General features: G+C 40.8%; 1 protein-coding gene across 1 annotated transcript in view; it reads left to right on the top strand.

The window, feature by feature from the left end:
- Nucleotides 1–1,839: 1,839 nt before the first annotated feature.
- The window catches only part of MRPS28 (mitochondrial ribosomal protein S28), a 124,118-nt gene continuing 106,547 nt past the window's right edge, over nt 1,840–19,410 (top strand). The window contains exons 1-2 of the mRNA XM_006880548.1: nt 1,840–2,049; nt 15,655–15,660. Of these exons, the coding sequence (XP_006880610.1) occupies nt 1,840–2,049; nt 15,655–15,660 (216 nt within the window). The remainder of the gene's footprint in view (nt 2,050–15,654; nt 15,661–19,410) is intronic.

Raw genomic sequence — 19,410 nt, 5'->3', positions numbered from 1 at the left:
GTTAAATATCTCAATTTCTTCTCCATCTATCATGGTGCTGCCAATTGGTCCAGTGGTGAGAATCTTTGTTTTCTTGATGTTGATCTTCAATCCAAATTGAAGGCTGCAGTCCTTGACCTTCTGCAGCAAGCACTGCAGTTTAGTAAAGAAAAATTTTACGTAATGCACACAATTAACTACCATTCAAAGGTTTCTCTAGTATATTGTCTAATTGTGCAGTTAATGTGAGAACAACAATATTTCAAGCCCATAGTCAAAGGCATTATTAGAGACTGGTAATAAAATTTCTTAAGAGTATTTACAAGTAAGAAAAGTACTAGCCACTCCTCTCGCCCCCAAGTAACTGAGAGGCTTACTATAAAACTGCTGAGATCACTGGATGAACAACTTAATTTGAAAACATTTGTTAAGTGCAGTGTTACAGTTTCAAAGAAAGTATGCAACTTCTATGCAGTGACATTATGAAATCAAAGAAGAAAAATAAAGAATAAAGGCAGGGGTCCCAGGTGGTGTGTATATATGCACACTTGAGGTTTCTTCATTCCCTAGAAAAAGTGAGATTAGCTAGCTGGTGGTAAAACAAACATCTGAAAACTTTTTGCTTAGTGAGAAGGCATACTGCAGAAGAGGTTAAGGAGGATAAACTGGAATCCAGACTTTCACAAACACCTACAGAGCCACAGATTCACCAACCAGTCAGCTCATGGACTTTACAATGTTGGGAGAAAAGATTAACAAAAATATTTCAAGTAAACTCCAGACATACTTTGATTTCTGGCCCTTTGAGATAACTGTGTTTAATAAACTGAAGGTTTGTGAGAACCCTGCGTCAAGTCTATCACCTTTTAGCAACATGTGCTCAGCCACTTTTGTGTGTGTCACACCTGGCCAATTTTTCATTTAAAATCTGAGGATTCTCTGATGGCCCAGTAGTAAGGAGTTGTGCTTCCAATTCAAAGGCATGTGGTTTGAATCTCCTCCAGGGCAAGTTAGAGCCTCCGAAAGCCCACAAGAGGTTAATAATCTGTGTGGGTTCTGACTCAATGGCAGATAACGACATAACTATGGCAATGAATTAAACCATGGAGTCAGATCATAACTCATGGTAGTCCCATGGCCAACGGACCCAAACACTGCCTAGTCCTGTGCCAGCCTCATGATCATTTGCAGATGAGACAATTTTTGTTCATGGTATTTTTATTGGCTAGCTCTTGAAAATAGATCACCATGCCTTTCTTCCTACGCTTAGTCTGGAACCTTACTGAAACCAGCTCAGCGTCCTAACAAACACAAACCCCACTAACAGGCAGTGGCCATGCTTAAAGATACATTGGCCAGAAATCAAACGTGGATCATTCCCATGTTGTTATGTGTCGTCGAGTCCTGTGCCAATCTCACCGTCTCCGATACACCCATCCCAATTACCCCAGTCACTGAATCAATCCGTAAGAAGTGTTAAAACTGGGGGTGTAGTCCTTGGAGTTGCACTACGAACCGAAATGCCAGGAGTCCCTGGAGGTTTAAGTCCAAAACAGAGGAAGGAGAAAGGTGAGCTGTCACCTCCTTTTTAAGCCTTGGAAACCAAAGGGAGTGTCCATCAGTCAGAACCCACTGGTGCCAACTAGAAAGAAAAAGCCCTCATGGTACAAATTCTAATGCATAAACCCAGAGAAGGTCTGCCTGTACTCAAACTGCTGCGGCTATAGATTTCAACGAATCAAACCTCGATTTAGCCCAGACTGACTAAGCCCCGCCCACGTGCACACGCCGCTTGTCGCCCCGCCCCATGACCCGCACGTTGTGACGGAAAAGCCAAAGGTCAGAGGTTGCGTCGTAGTCATGGCGGCACTGTGTCGGACACGTGCGGTGGCTGCCGAGAGTCGTTTCCTGCGAATATTTGTGTCCTCCTGGCCTTTTCGGGGCTCAGGCACACAGAGTAGTTCCGGAAGTGAGGGTTCCGATTCCACGGAGCCTCAGACTCGCCTGAGTGGCTTTGCAACCGCGTTGGAGAGACACTCGGAGCTGCAGCGGCAGGCGGAACCCCGGCAGGTGAGACTCATGGGATTTACGATGGCGACGTAGGGGGCGGGACAAAAGGTGGGGCACTGAGCTTTAGGTGGGAAGTGTCCCTGCTGGTGGCTTTTAGGGTAGAGTTCATTGTTGGTGTTTTCTCTCTTTTTTGATTGTTGTTTGTGTTCGGCACCCACTCTGTTCCTGTCTCTATGGACGCGGCCTTCTGTTGCAGGCGCTCGTGGTCGCCGCCGGTTTACTGATCTGGCATGATCTGGAGTGTGAGACTTCCTAAACCAACATAATACATTGACTTTACACCCAGAGGGCTAAGATTTGAACTGACTTGCCAGCTGTGACTGGGTGTTCTTCAGGGTAGCTAGCTATCGTCTGTCTGGGGCTTGCTGTCCAGAATAGTAAAGCACTTCATATATGTTTATGATTCAATAAATAACGAGAGAATAACTGTCATTGTGAACTTGGGCAATTGATAACACCTGCTTAAGTGCTTCATTTTCTTTTTCCTGTAAATGACAGTATCAGACACATGCATAGTAGAAATGATCGGTCTGCAAGCTGGAAAAAGTTGGTGGTTCGAGTCCACTAGTAGCTGTGCGGGAGAGAATCATTCACTTTTTTTCTGAGTTAACATGTACAGCCTAAGAAAACTAACAGAACGGACGGATCGTCCTTAGGGGCAGTGGATATGCACACATGTATCTCCCCTCGTCCCTTGGCAAATATTTTTGTAAATTTAGCAGCTGGGTGGAATAGAAAAACTAGACCCCCCCCAAAAAAAAACCAAAATAAAAAAAACCACAAACCCAAACAGAATTAACTTTATGCTTTAAATTGGAGTTCTCAAATATGAGATTGGGTGCCTGTATTTATCGAAACATTGATAAACTCTGTTTCTGAATTTATTTTGGAATCTCCTCCCGTGCGATTAACTGCCTCTGAAAACCCACCAGAGGGTCAGCTATGGATCTGTTCTGATTCTGTGGTACAGAACAACAGTGCCAAAATTTTCTCCATCTATCATGGTTTGTCCTGGAGACGGTGAAGCCGGACTTCTCCTTGGAGTCAAGGATTCTGAAGCTTGGTCTGACATACTTTGGGCATGTTGCAAGGAGGGACTGGTCCTTGGAGAGGAACATCATGCTTGGGAGGGTGGAGGGACGTTGCAAGAGAGGAAGACCCTCGATTAGATGGATTGATTCTGTCTGTGATTGGGGCGGTGGGAATGAGTGTGTCGGAGATGGTGAGGTTGACCCAGGATAGAGCAGCGTTTAGGGCTCTTGTACATAGGGCACATAACAACATCCTGATGTTGCCTGTTGGCCCAGTGGTGAGAGTTTTTGTTTTGACATTAAGATGTAATCCATATTGAAGGCTAAAATCTTTGATTTTATACTCCAAGAGGTTCAGGTCCTCCTCACTTAATATACTTAATATTCACAATTCTTTGTCATTTCAGTTTCATTGAAAACAAATTCCCTGGGAAGGAGTCCTAGGAGGCTGAGCTATCAACTCATTTCTCCTAGCTCTTACTTTTGGATCATTGTCAAGTCACATAGACCAATTTACTGAATCTTAACTTCATGCCTGGGAGAGTTAGAAGAACGTAGCAACAGAGGAAGACCTTCCATGAGAGGGATTGACTCAGTGACTGGGGTTATGGGGGTAGGTTTGTCAGAGACAATAAGGTTGGCCCAAGATAGAGCAGGGTTCAGAACTGTTGTGCATAGGGTCACAAACAACTCAATGGCACATAACAACAACAATAACAACAACAACAACATATCACTATCCCTGGTCCAGGCCATCATCCACTAGTTATCAGTGTTATTTTCTTTCACTTGTGCTCTATAACCAAACTTAATGAGTAATGTTTTGTTTTTGCTCAGGAACTTTGTAAAGTTGATTCTTGCTGTATACAAATTTAAATACAGTCTCTCCACTGAGACCTGCTTCCTTTCAGAACACAGTTCAGTCCAGAGGTTAAGAGTTTTTTAGTTTCAAGTTGCAGGGGCTCAGATGAAGAACTCTGGTGAAGTAATGTATTATGTGTTACACTGTCTAAAAAGTCAGTAATTTGAACCTACCAGCTGCTACTTGAAAGAAAGCTGGGCATTCTCCTCCCATAAAGATTTATAGCCTCAGAAACCTGTGGAAATATCTATGGGACTGGAGGCTTCTTCTAATTCATGTGGCTTTATAGGCTGAGAAAGTTAAGATCAGCAGATTAGATGATAGGCTGCTGGCTCACAGGTGCAGATCCTGATGAATTCCGGGATTGATGGCCAGTATGGCAAGGCACTGGCTCAAGTCCAAAGAACTGGAAGTCAGATGATAACAAGCTAGATGCAGCATCCAGAGTGAGCAAAAAAAGCCAGAATGCTTTATCAGAACTTCCATATATATTGGAAGCAAGCCACACTTCACCGGAAATTCCCTTTGATCTAATTGGTTACTCAAAACCAAGATACTGTGGAAGTCATATCATCTCTCTTCATGGGGAATGAGTACATTACACCTGCCAAGCTCTATAACCACTAAACTGCTACAAATAAATGACTACAGTCAGGTTGGCATTTAACCATCGCAAGGAATATGAACAGTTGTTAGTTGATGATAGTGATCCTATGTAAATTAAAAAATTGCACTTTAGAAATACCAAACAAGTTCTTCTTATTTGCTTACTCCAGCTCTTTGCACATTTTGTTATAATACCTTGCTTTGTCTTCTCATGCTGCCCTTCCCTTCATCTCTTACTTCAGCATTTTGGATATGTTGTTGTTGTTTTTTGTGGCATTGAGTGCCTTGAGACTCATAGTGACCCTGTGTACAATGTTTCTGAACCCTGGTCTGTCTTGAGCCAAGCTCATTGTCTCTGACACACCTACCCCCATTACCCCAGTCACTGAGTCAATACATCTCATGGAGGGTCTTCCTCTCCTGTGCTGTCCCTCCACTTTCCCAAGCATGATGTCCCTCTCAAGGACTGGTCCCACCTTGCAACGTGCCCAAGTATGTCAGATGGAGCTTCAAAATCCTTGCCTCCAAGGAGCATCCTGGCTTCACCCTCTTCACGATGAACCTGTTTGTTCTCCTTGCAGTCTATGATATATTTAGTATTCTTCTCCAGCACTACAACTCAAAGACATCAATTCTTCTATCATCCATAGTCATTGTCCAGCTTTCTGATGCACAGCAAATAATGGCAAACACTGTGGCCTGCATCAGGCACACCTTAGTCTCCAGACTGACATCATTGCTCTTCAGTACCCTGGAGAGGTCCCTGACAGCAGATTTTCCAAATGCAGTTTGTCTTTTGATTTCCTGGCCACTGGTACCAAGTTTGTTGATTGTGGAGCTAGGCAATCTGAAACTGTAAACAATCTCAGTCTCTTCACTGTCTATCATGATACTGGCAAATGGCCCAGTGGTGAGAATCTTTGTCTTCTTGATGTTGAGCTTCAATCCATATTGAAGTCTGCAGTTCTTGACCTTCTGCAGCAAATACCTTAGGTCCTCCTCAGTTTCATTAATCAAGTTGTGTCATCTGCATAACTCAGATTGTTGATGAGTCTTCCTTCAATCCTGATGCCACATTCCTCTTCATAGAGCCCATCCTCCTGGATACAGCATAATTTATTTAAGCAGACATTCAGAAGTGAATGTTTATGTTGTTTCTTGGGTTTTTTCCTCCAATACAGAAAGTGGTAGAGAAAACATTTACATATTTTTGCATACTTAAGAGAGTTTATTTGTGGAATATGTTCTAAGTCAAAATGTACATACAATTTGAGTTTTGATAGAATGTATTTTCACCAGAGTGAGCAAATATACATGCTTTTTCGTACCTTTATCTTTGGACACTGAGTTAATTTTCTTGATATTGGGCAACCAAAACAAAATACAGAACTGAAATAATTATTCTCTTATGCGTGATTTTAGAATTTTGATTATGTCAAAATAACTTTTTTCACATTTATTGTCTTCATCTATTAAGTAATAATTTGAATAAAACATAATAAATACCAACAGATGTTTCCTTTTTTCTAATATATATTTAAGTTCTATACAAAATTTCTTTTTAAAATGGTTTCTGCCTTAAAATTTGTTTTTAAGAGATAAGTTTTCTTTTAAAAAAAATCATTGTTTCTTTGCTTTTGCTCATTCCTTTGGAATTAACATTTGTGTCTGCAGATACCATTGTAAAGGCAAGAGCAGCTGTTGGAGACACCCTTTTTGGTTAGCAGTCTAGCACCTTATAGGGCTGTACGAACAGAGCACCCTGCTCTACTACTAACTTTGCTTGACAGTTGCAGTAGCCACACAGAACCCAAAGTACTCACAATTATGGAAGTTCCTTGGGGAAGTAAACAGGTTATATTATTAAGGTAAATAATCGGGATATAATCCTTAAGTCAGGACTTGCTTTCTGGCCCTCGGGGCTTTAGATTTGCCAAACACTACCTTGAGGTTCAAGGCCAGTGTCAGAGAGCTTTTTCATCTCTGCCAATTACGGTGTTTCCTCCCTTACCCCAGCTCTGCTAGTGAGCCAGTGCAAAGGCTTTTGGCTCTCACTCTGTGCAGCAGCAGTGATAGATCATCTCCCTCCCACATAGTTTTGATTCTTCTCCACTGCTTTTGATGCTGATGCTCTGTGTCTGGTCAGGGTCTCTGTCTAGGGCAGGAATCTCTCGCCTAAAAGGCTGCCTTGAACTCTGCACTTCTTTTGACAAGTCCCCCTTTTTTTCCTCCATGAACTTGCTCAGTTTAAGCCTAGGAGGATGGCAAAATTGAGCAGTCTATTTGCCAGTAATCTGCACACCTTATTTGAATGTCTCTCCACTTTGGAAGTCGGCTGGGTAACTGGCAGGATGGCTGGCATCTCAATGGTGGCTCCTCTTGGTGGTAGTCAGGCAAGGGAGGTTTCTGGGGTCCTTTTCCTTGTGTGTTACTGTTCTTTTTGCTCTTCTAAAGTGGGTGGGTGGCCCTGGACCTTAGAGTAAGGGTAAATAAAGGATGGAGCTTGCTCCAGGGGGTAGCTTAAAATCCTTTAGGGCCCGAGAGCCTGTGACCTTTGGGCCTGCCTTTGCTTATTTTTGGTGAAACATTCTTCTAGGTCGTATAACACTTGAATGTCCACTTGTTGTACAGAGGTAACTTGTGGTTGCTCTGAAGCTGAACATTGTGACACTGATGTGCTGAATGCAAGAATGGTTACCCATGGTGGACAGTGTTTGGTGGAGCTCCCTGATTGAAACAAACTTGGAAATAGGAGTGGCATCCACTTCCATAATAGCTTTCCTCCGGAAACCCTATGAACCTGGAGAAAGGACGAAATTTATACTGGTGTTCAGGTCTTTTGTTCATAGGGTCGCTGTGAGTCGCCTCTGACTTGACAGCACCTAACAACAACAGCCACCCAAAAGGTCCTATTTAATGTTTTTTTTTTTACATATACTCACGTACATATAAAGGAGTTTGGTGGTTTAGTGGTAAGGAGTTGCGCTGGCAATCCAGTCATGCAGTATGGATCAGTTCGCTGCTCTGAGAGAGAAAGATGGTAAATGTGTGATTTACTGCCTCTGAAAACCCTCAGGGGAATGAGGGCTCAACCAGTATGTAACAGAGGCATACACGTACACGTGTATTTATAGTTCTGTCTTGGAGAAAGTAAAACCAGGCTGCTCCTTGGAGGCAAGGACGGTGAAATTTGGTCTCACATACTTTAGACATATTGTGAGGAGGGTCCAGTCCTTTGTGAATGACATCGTGCTTGGAAAGGTGATGGGTCAGTGTAAGAGAGGAAGACCCTCTACAAGATGGATTGGCATAGTGGCTGTAATTATGGGCTTAAATGTGTTAGAGATGGTGAGGACCGCACAGGATAGGCAGAGTCCAGATCCATTGTTTGTAGGGCCTCTCCATGAGTTGTGCTCAGCTTGTTGGCACATACTACTACCACCACCACATTATACTTTAAAAAAGATAGAATAAAATGCCTTCTATATTAGAATTTTGTGACAGGAAGCTGTGCTGCAATCCCAAAGACTCATGGTTTGAATCCATAAGCTGTTTCTCGAGAGAAGGATGGCCACTGTTCTCCTGTGCAATTAACTGCCTCTGAAAACCTGTTGGAAGGTCAGCTATGGGTTGGCTCCAACTCTGCAGTACATAACATATTATAATTTTAGCATATAATACATATTGGTATGCTTTATATATGTTGTTTTTGTTATGATATCGTTATTCAAGGACCAGTCCTTCCTGGCCATATGCCCAAAATCTGTGAGGCAGAGCTTCAAAATCCTAGCCTCCAAGAAACTTGGTTTTACCCTCTTCAACACAGACCTGTTTTTTCTCTTGGTGGTCCATGATATGTTCAAGACTCTTCTCCAGCACCACAACTCAAAGGCATTGATTCTTCTGTCAGTTATTGTTCGACTCTCTGATGCATAGTAAGTAATAGCAAAGACTGGGTTGGATTAGGCACATCTTGGTCTCTAGACTGACATCGTTGCCTCTCAGTAGTCTGGAGAATCCTTGACAATCCATTTTCCCTAGTGCAGTTTGTCTTTTGATTCCCTGACTAATGGTGCCAAGAGTTTGATTGTGAAGCAAACAAGTTGAAATTGTTAAGAACCTCAATCTCTTCTCCATTTGTCATGGTGCTGCCAATTGGCCCAGTGGTGAGAATAATATTTTTTTGTTTTCTTGATGTTGAACTTTAATCCATATTGAAAACTACAGTCCTTGACTTTGTCCAGCAAGTGCTTCAGGTCCTCCTTAGTTTCAACAAGCAAAGGTTCTATCATTTATCGCAGGTTGTTGTCTTCTGCCAATCCTGATGCCACATTCCTCCTCATAAAGCCCAGCCTCCTAAATGATCAGTTCTGCATATTGAAAAAGTATGGAGACAGAATGCATCCTTAACACACTCCTTTCCTCATTTTAAACCAGGCAGTATTTTCTTGCTCTGTTCTGAGACCTGCTTTCTGGTCCAAGTATAGGTTTCACATGAGCACAATCAGTTGTTCTGAGATTTTAATTTTCCTCAAGGTTAGCCACAATTTTTTGTGATCTAATGAAGCACAGATATTCCTCTGGTACCCTGCTTTTGGCCAAGATCCCTCTGACATTGGCAATAATGTCTTTAGTGCTATGACCTCTTCTAAACCCAGCTTGTATTTCTGGTAGTGCTCATCGAGATACTGTTCTAGTCGTTTCTGGATAATCTTAAGCAAGATTATGACATGTTTATGTATATATGTTTCTTTATCTCCAAGTCAAAGACATTTTTCCTCATTTTTTGTTTATAAAAATATTCTGAAACTTCAGACTCTCTTATGTATTTTCTCAAAACTTAAAGTCATTGCCATCTAGTGGAAACACACTGATATCTATCAGACCCTCTGGTGGGTTTCCAAGCCTGTAATTGTCCAGGAGGAGAGTACCCTTCCTTCTGGCCTGGAGCCAGAGAAGCGTGCTTTGTGGTGCAGCTGCCCGCTGTGCTAGATGTCGCAGGTGAATCCATCTCCTAGCCACAAGGTGGCGATAGTTGAGCAGAGAGCGGCTTTTTTTTCTGGTTTCTGAATATTCCTTTTTCTTGACAGTAGAGGGTAGCATATCACTTTCAACAGAAAAAAAAAAGTAGATTGCACAGGGTTTCAGCAGCTACGTAGTAGAAAATATTTTATTGTTTAAAGCTGGAGAATAATATTTTATTGTTGTTGGTGTTGTTGACTGCCTTCGAGTTGAGCACGACTCATAGTGACCCTAAGAACAAGAGGTCTGAAGCTACTCGGCAACAATCTGACGTTTATCAAAGTTCATAGAGTTTCCAGAGGCATGTTGTTTAGGAAGTGGATGCCACTCCTGCTACCAAAATATTTTATTATTTGGACATATTTATGTTTTGACACAGTGGCTGCACTCATTGGTTAAATAGCACATCAGAGATTATGAGGATAGTACGGGATCCAGTAGGGTTTCTAATGTTGATAAAGAGTTCTTCTATGAGTTGGAACCAGCTAGATGACCTAACATATCAGCATGTAGAATTCTGATAGAAACCACTGTATAGTTTTATCTTTTTAATTCTGCTGTTGACAAGTGTAGGTAAGATTTCATGCAAATACTTAAGAAATGTGGGCAGAGTTTTGTAATTTTGCTCAACTTTTACTTTTGTATTAGTTTTTTATTGGCAGCTTTAAAAGTTATACAGATACCTGTAAAACTAGTATAAAGAAATTTTAAAGCAGTTTTTAATTTTAACTATAGTGCCAGGTAGCGTTGAGGACTCTCCTTCACAAGGGTCGCTATGAGTCGCCTGCGACTCGGTGGCACTTAACAACAATAACATCAAGATAGAGAGAAATCTCTTGGCCCAGTGGGCAGAAAGCGATGCTACCAAGCCAAAGGTGGGTGACTTTTAATCCGCAGCCCTCGGGTCTCTCACTGTTTTTGTTCAGACATACCTCTAGATTGTATAGCCATAGTGTACAAGTTGCCTTACCGCGGTCACTTGTGGTTGCTGTGAGGCTGAACACTGTGACCAATGTGTCCAATGCGTTAATGGTTGGCTACCCAATGCGGACAGAGAGTGGGGTGGAGCTCCCCGATTAAAACAAGCGTGGAGGGAGGAGTGGCATCCACTTCCATAATAGCTTGCCTCTGGAAACCCTGTGAACCTGGAGAGAGGATGAGAGACACATATGCATTGAGGACTCGACTTCATAAGGTCGCTATGAGTCGCCTGTGACTCCACGGCACTTAACAACAACAACATAGTACCAGGTAGAATTTTTTGGGTGTTTTTGTTTTTATGTTCTAGAATTCTAAGAAAGCTATCAATGAATAATAAAAATGTGTGAGTTTCTAGCTTTTAAAATTAATGTTTTTAAATCAAGCAATGGAGTCTTAACATTTTAAAAACATTTTTAGAGGAAATAATCTGTTACTATAAAAACAGAGGAGTGAAATTAAGCAGATGTAATTCTCTGAGGAAGTGGGCTTTTATCAACTTGTCTGATATGCTTTAAACAGGCTTATACATTTCTTAAAAGAAGTGTCTGTTCTGTGTACATGTGGGTCAGCATGTCCACTGCTTGTACCTAGTCATACTTTTTTATGACTTCCCAAGAAGGAATTAGCTTTCACTGCTTGTAAATCTTAACTCTCTTGTTTTGCTCAGAAATATCTCACTTTTAATACATCTTGTTTTTTCCTTTTAAAGGTTGTGTTAAATTTTTACCTTTTGACATTAAATAACAAAGAAGGAAACTTAACAACTTTTGAAAAGAGTCTGATTTATAGGGATTTGGGACTAAAAGAAAACTTTTACTGCCTGCCTTTTTGAAAGATCACGAAAGTTCTCCAGAGACGCGTTGGTGGCTCGACAGTTAAGCATTTGGCTGCCAACTGAAATGTTACCTGTTTGAACGGACCAGCTGCTCTACGGGAGAAAAGACCTGGAGAGCTGCTCTTGTAAAGACTAGAGCCTTGAAAACCCTATGGGGCAGTTCTGTGCCCTCACTTGGATCTCTGTAAGCAAAACACAAGGTCTCCAGCCTTCAAATTATCTTTTTCCGCCTTGAGACAAACTAGGTAATAGAATTTCAAGTAGCTTTCTCCTATTGAAGACTACTAGGTGGTGACATTTTAAAAACTTTTACTTGTAAATAAGATACCTCTTTTATTGCCATCAAGTTAGAACCAACATATAGCCAATCCTCCAGTGGTTTTTCGGAGGCTGGAAATCACATGAGAAGAGATAGCTGATCTTTCTGCAGCAGAGCTGTTGGTACCGTCAAACCACTAGAGAACCTTGGGTTAGCAGCGAGGCTCATTTCAGAGCTCCCGAAATGATACAGAACAAGTTTTAGCTGCCCTGCAGGAGGAAGATAGGCAGTTTCTTCCTTTTAAGATTTGCAGCTTTGGAAACCTGATGGAAGGCTGTTATGAATTGGAAGAAACATCATAGCAAGAGGTGCGTTAGATACATTATTATTTAACCATTCACTATTGATCTTTTTAAACTGGTAATTTTTTAGCTTGTAAAATCATTAGGAGCCCTGGTGCTACTTGACTGCTCATAAAAAAGTAGGTGGTTTGAACACACCAACTGCTGGAGAAAGGTTTGGCAGTAAAAGTCTAGACTTTGTTCGTAAAGATTTAAAGAAACTATGGGACAGTTCCCAGAGGGTCACTATTGTGTAGCTCCTGTCTTCTGTTTTCTCTGTCTACATGTAACATCAGCATGTTTTTAAAAGTAGTTTTGTCTTTTGCAATAGTTCTAGATTTTTAAAATAATTTAGGCCATAATATAGGAAGTTCATCATATACTTCTTGACCTGGTGTGCAAGGAGCAGATACAGCATGAGGGGGGACAAGTTTGACTTCTGCCCACTTCATAAGAGGGAACTTGTTCCCATCAATGATATCTATAGCAGTAAATAGCTGTTCAGTCAGACATGCCTCCTCCTATGCTCCTGCGTCTCTTTCTGCTGGTCATTCAGGTCCGATATTCACTGTGGACTCATAGACTTTACATACAGTTATGGGGTTTCTTAGGGAAGTAAGTTGGAGAGTGGGAAAGGCAAAGAGTATCACCCAATGCAAATCCAGGTTTAATCCAGCAGTTCCAAGCCAGATTAACAAGGCATAATTCCTCTACTTGTGACAGTCTAGGTTCAGTTCAGCAGCATAAATACAAGAAGCCTCTGGTTCCTTCATTCATCCATCCAGCAGACTTTGTTCCAATCAACTTTTCCTCCAGTCATCTGACAAACAAAACCTTTAACTGTAGCATAAATGCAGGGTGCCTCTGGTTATACCTTGCCACAGTCTGTTTACAACAGTGCCACAGTCTCCACTCTCTCTCCTCTAGGATACTGTCACTAGGTACTTCACAGTGTGGAATGCTCTTTCTTATATTGAACCATGTGTCCGTAGTTAAGGTAGTTGGAGACTGTGCACTCCCTCCCAAAATGAGGACTAATGCAATGGCTAAGAAAGCCAGTTTTTAGGTTTCTGACATCACACTTGGTTTCTCCTATTTATTAACAGCTCAAGTTTATATATTTGTCCGAATTAATGAGCCAGTGCTCAGACACCTGACCCAAGCTATGGTCTTTTCATTCACCTCATATGCACATGAAAGTTGGACAATGAAAAATATAGAAGGTCTGTTTACTATGACTGAATAATGAATAAAGAAGACTTGAAGGAGAGTTAATGCCTTTGAATTATAGTGTTGGTCAAGAATATTGAATATACCAATAGACTAGGAAAATAACAAAGGAATATGTCTTGGAGGAAATCCATCCAGGGTGCTTCCTAGAAGTGAGGATGGTGAGACTGCCTCACATGTCTATTATTATGAAGGAGTCCCTGGAGAAAAGTGTCATATTTGGTAGAGAGTCACCCAAAAAGAAGATCTTGAGTCAAGTGTGTTGATAGTGACTGTGTCAGTCTGCTGTTGAGTGGCCTTGAGAGGACATGGTCTCTCTTTCACTCAAGCCAATCAGGTTATCATTCAAATATGGGAATTAGTTGAGAGGCAGTGACATCTTGCAGGAATTAAAATTAGATTTCTGTCCACAAGAAATAAGTTTTCTATTTCATTTGTTATTACTGCTGTTGAGTTGATTTCTGATACTCATGATTACCCCATGTGACCATGGGAAAAATTAATCTATATGGTTTGCTGTGCTGTGGTATTTCTAGGAGCAGATTGTCAAGTCTTTATTCCTTAGAGCCACTGAGTGCGTTTGAATCACTGATCTTTCAGTTAGCAACCAACTGCTTAACAATTATGCCATAATTCCTTCAACCAATCAACAAAGGACTGTACAGAGCACAGGGTTCTGATCGCTGTTAGACTGCATTAACATGTTGCCGCAAATGACGGCAAATGTGTTTCTAAGCATGGTTGTCAATTTAAAAAGTGTGTGGCAACGTGTTAAGTTATGGTAACCATACCTGCTCAGACTTTAGCAAGTAAGTTCCACCACTTCACCCCTGTTTGTTTGAGAAGTTTTCTCTCTTTTGAATTTGAGGTGCCCAGTGTGATGACAGCAGTTCTGCTGTCATTCCTGACCTACAGAGACTTCCTAGTTCTCTTTAAAGAGTGCTAGTATTTTCCTCACAATGCTTTTCTCTGAGTCGTGGTAAAGGAAATATCACAGACCTTTGTAGAAGACACACAAGTGGTAGGTGAGCAGATGTTACATGATAAATTTACTCTAAGATGTCATTTCTCTAAATCTTTATCTGCCTGTCTCTGCAGTACACTAACGGGTTTCTGGTATTTCAACTTTAGTTAGTGTAGTCTGTCTATTTGCAGGTCCCAGGGTTACATAATGGTTAGATGCTAACCATCCTAACCAAGAGGTTGGGAGTCAGAATCCACTCAGAGGCACCTCGGAAGAAGAGTGTTCTCTCTACTTCCAAAAGATCAGGTTTTTTTTTTTTTTTGTTTTTTTTTTTACAGTGGGCAAAAGATCAGTTTTGAAAACCCTGTGCAGTGCTGTTGTATTTTGACTGTATGCTTGCTGGTTGGGTGAATTTTGTTTGGGTGGGCTTTTTTTGTTTGTTTGTTTTGGTTTTTTTCGCTTTTGGTCTTTGGGTCTGAGTTTATTCAGGTAGCTAAATAAACTCTTGAAGGTACTATCCATCCACTCAAGCTCCTATATTATGGCTTGATGCCTGCTTAAAGGAATCCTGATGGTATGGTGCATTATGTTATAAGTTGGACTGCTGAGAGGCCAGCAGTTTGAATCCACCAGTCTTTCGGTGGGAGGAAGGTGGACAATCTCCTCTTGTCAAGACTTACAGCCTCAGAAACCTAAGAGGGGTCACTGTGCACTGAAATGCACTCAGTAGTGCGCTTGAAGGTGGTTTTTATTTCTCCTTTAAAATTTCTGCTAATGATTGCTATTACTAAATTTTTTAGTCCAGTCTGTCATTGTCTTCCTCTCACTCTTAACAGATACCCTCAGGAGTCATTACCACAGATATTCCCCATTTCTGTTTATATGAATTGGTAAAATATGCAATTCTTTGGGTATATACTGTATATACTGTACATAAAAGACTGCACTTTGTCTTTTACCTTTTGGGGGCTTGCTGCAACTTGAGTTTACAGAATTTACAACAGTGCTTTCCAGTAGAACTTTCTGCAATGATGATGGCAATTCTGTAATAGCTACACTATCCACAGGTAACTCTTGAACATTTGAAATGTAGGTAGTACACCCTAGGTGCTAAATTTTAAATTCAACATAATTAATTTTTATTTGACTTAATTAACTTAAATTTAATAGCTACATGTGCCTACATATCATATTGATTAGTGGAAGCAAAGAGAAGAGGTAGAGGTGGGTGCTTGGGGTGATCAGTGGGCTCTTTCCGCTGTTTTGAAGGCAGAAGTAAGTTCTTCAGGCAAGGGGCCTGACTACCTCAGACTGGCACAGGAGGGCTTCTACTGGCAAAAGGAATGTGGCAGAATTTAGAGGTTTGAGGTTCAGATGCCAGTATGCAGGTTCTAATATGTTCCTAATCAGGGCCCTAAACTTAAAAATGAGAAGTTGGGAATTCAGCTTTCATTGTCATGTAATATTCTGCAAGATTAGAGTCTTGGTTTGCGGTTGGCTTTTGGCATTGTGTGGTTTGTTTTTATTTTGTTTCTTTTAAATCATCAGAAATCTCAGGCTTGTGACTAAAGGAGAGGAAGAAATCTTTCAGAACAATTGTCTATTTTTTAAATGTTTTACATAGAGCTTTAGTTAGAGGGTTAAAGTGTTGAAGTCAATACTTTGTTTTCTGGTGAGTTTAGCAGCAAACACTATTGTAATCCCATATCTTAACTAAATTGGTCTGGGAAAACAGATACTGCTCAGCCAATGTCTTGCCTCCTATAGGCACTTGATTCTAGTTGTCTAGTATTGTTAGATGCCATTGAGTTGTTAGTGACTCATAGTGACATCATAGGACAGAGTAGAACTGCCTTCTTAGGATTTCCTGAGCTGTAATCTTTAAAAGAACAGATTGCCAAGCAAATCTTTCTGCCAGGAGTGCTGAGTGGGTATGTACCACCAATCTTTTGGGTAGAAGTCTCTTGCTTAACTGTTTGTGCCCCCTTATTCCTTATAGGTGTCTACCAGTGTTAAGTAACTGCTTTGCCATTGCATCCTATGGATTCCCAGTGCCCCTTACCACTGTAAATGTTGTTGTTAGTACTGTCAAGTTGTGTACAACTCATAGCAACACTATGACTGATAGACCTGAACCCTGTCCTATCCTGCACCACTGTCATCATCTCTGACGCACTTGAATCCATTGAGGCAGTTACTCTACCAGCCTATCTCACTGAGGGCCTTCCTCTCCTTCACCCATCCTCCACCTTACCAAGCATGATGTCCCTCTGGACAATGAATAGGATGACAAAATAAGAATTAGGATGTCTTTATGTTGTGGTGTTGAAGAAGAATAGTGAATATCCCATTGACTGCCAAAATACAAGTAAGTAATGTCTTGGAGAAAGTGCAACCAGACTGCTCCTGGGAGCCAAGGATGGCGAAGCTTCATTTCACATACTTTGGGCATGTTGTTAGGGGAGGCTGTTGTTTAGAGAAGACCACTGCAAATAGGGTCCTTTAATGCTTTTAAATAGAATACCTTCAGAAAACCAATTCCAAAGAAGCAGAACTAATTCAGGGAACCCCTCTTAAGGTTCTGTTCTTCTGGAACCACTTTGATAAACTCATTTTATGTTCAAAATCTTGCTGTTGGACATCTACTCCCATCCCCCCTCTTTGGCATCCAGGCCTGTTGATGAGTCATTCCTCTCCTGCATATTTTTCCAGACATTATTTGTTTGTGTTATCTCCATTTTTTTTTAATTGTGTAGAGGTACAATAAGAAGTACAAGTAAACAGCTGTAGCATTGACATTTGTTAGACATTGAAATGCGGGTGATATAAAAAGGGATTAGAGATGAAGTAAAAATTGATTCCAGAAGGTTCTTTTTAGAATAGCTAGTTGTTGCTGTTGTTAAGTGCTGCTCAGTCGAGCACTACTCATAGCAACCCTATGAGCAAAAGATCTGAACCCTGTTCTATAACTTTCATATTTTCTCTGATATTCATAGAGTTTCCGGAGGCATGTTGTTTAGGAAGTGGATGCCAATCCTGCTTCCAAACCTGTCTTAATCTGGGAGCTCTACCAAATACTGTCCACCTTTAGTAACCATTATGGCATTCAACACACAAGTGACACAGTAGTATTCAGTATAAAAGCAACCCCAAGTTACCTCAGTATAGCAAACTGACAGACAAGTGTACCACTTAGAAGAATGTTCTTCCTAAACATAATTAACACCAGGCATGAGGGCCTGAGGGCCCAACCAACTTAAAACAAAGGCCCACCCACCAGGTCCTGATTGACTAGAACAAGAGGCTTCCAGTTTTTCAGTTGTCTATTAGGAACCACAAATTAAAAACTCAAATTCATTGACATCAAGTTGGAACCAACTCAAGGCTGACCTCTAGTGGTTTTTCGGAGGCTGTGAATCGCATGGAGGAGATTCCCCATCCCCCCTCCAACCCCCAAGCTGCTGGTAAATTGCCTCCATAGAGTTTCCTGAACTGTAATCTTTTTTTTTTTAACCAAATGAATAAAAATCCCTTTACTCTAAAAGGTTTTTAAGATTTATAACAAATATTTATAACTTAAGTTAATGCATGATACTGCTTTTTTTAAAATTAATTTTAATGGAAGTTTACAGAGACTTAGGGTTTCCAGCCATTCATTGTTGCATTTTTCTCCCTGCCCATCCTCCCTCTCAATTCACTCTTCTCCTTGAAAAGGAAAAGAAAAAAAAACTCTTTCATTGTTATGCAGTCCTTCCCCCCCAAGTCCACTCCATTATGCAGCCTTCACTCTGGACTTCTGTAATCTGAACTGTAATCTTGAAGAGAGCAAATGGTTACATCTTACTGGTAATGAATGTCCTGATTTACTAGATAAATTTTTAAGATGTTAGCAAAAAACGACATTTTCAAGGATAAAGTCAAATGATGTATATAAATCGAAATCTCTGTGTTTTTCGATTGTCATAGACAATCCATACTCCATCCACTAGGCCTGCTGTCTCAGTGTTTTCCTTGGTCTCAAAACATATATATTTCCCTAATCTCTACAAATATTTCTTGCTTGTTTTAATTATTTCTCTAAATAACATTTTTTCTCTTATGGCTGCCTCTTATGACAAATCTAAGACTAAGAAGGGAAGGAGTCTTTTTTCTTGGTTCTTCTTGGTACTTTTTAAACTATCTCTCAAATCATTGCTTTTGGGTATGAACTGACTCATAACTGACCCTCCCCCAGGTTTTCAGGGCCTATAAACTACACAGGAAGAGATTATCCATCTTTCTCACGTGGAGCCACTGGTGAATTTGAACTGCCTGCCTTTTGGTTTGGAAGCACAAAGAAAATCTTCCGTTCAGTTTTTCGTTTAATGTCTTTCCCACAACTTTTCTCTTTCTGTATTTTAGAATATTTAAAGAATTCCTACTATTAGAGGTGTTCCAATTCAGTGGTAGACAACAACTATTAGAGTTGCAGAAAATTTATAGGTGATCCCGGCCTTTTGCTTGACAAATGAGAAAGTTGAGATCCAGAGAGAATAAAAGGGCTAACAAATATGCCTTTTAGGTAGGTCAGCCAGAGTACACCTTAGCAGTAAGAATATTAATGTTATTGTCTCATTTACTCATATTAGGAGGGGGCAGTTCCTGGAGAAAGATACCTCACTTGGGAAAGAAGAGGGTCAGAAAAAAAGCAGCCCTCAGTGCTGTGGACTGATGTGCTGGCTTCAGCAATAGTTGAAACACTGCAGAGATTGTGAGGATGGTGCAGGGTTAGGCAATGTTTTGTCCTTTTGTACAGAGGGTCACTAAGAGTCAAAGAATGCAGACTTTGAGAAAACCTAGACACTATGCAGGGAGCCTTAGTGGCTTAGTGGCAAAGAGTTATGCCCAGACTCATAAGCATGCAATTCTAATCCACTAGCTGGTCAATGGGATAAAAATGGACTTTCTTCTCAGATGTTATTTACTGCCTCTGAAAACCTGTTGGAGGGTTAGCTATGAGTCGGTTCTAACTCAAAAGTACATCACAACAATCAACTCTGTGTGGGTAGGATATATAACAGAAGCACTAAGCACATTACTAGAGTGACATCTATTCCTGGGGTCTTATTTTTTGCCAGTGTCTTCAACACAGCTTTCTGGATCATTCCAGCTCTTGCTCATGACATCTCAGGTGTTTGTTTTTTTTTTTTTTATTGCAACTCAAGGCTTGAATTTGTTTGTTTTTTTGTTT

The sequence above is a fragment of the Elephantulus edwardii genome, unplaced genomic scaffold, assembly GCF_000299155.1.
Source record: "Elephantulus edwardii isolate Elephantulus edwardi_28Jun2011 unplaced genomic scaffold, EleEdw1.0 scaffold00008, whole genome shotgun sequence".
NCBI classification, from domain to species: Eukaryota; Metazoa; Chordata; class Mammalia; order Macroscelidea; family Macroscelididae; genus Elephantulus; species Elephantulus edwardii.
This window is presented reverse-complemented; position numbering and strand designations above follow the sequence as displayed.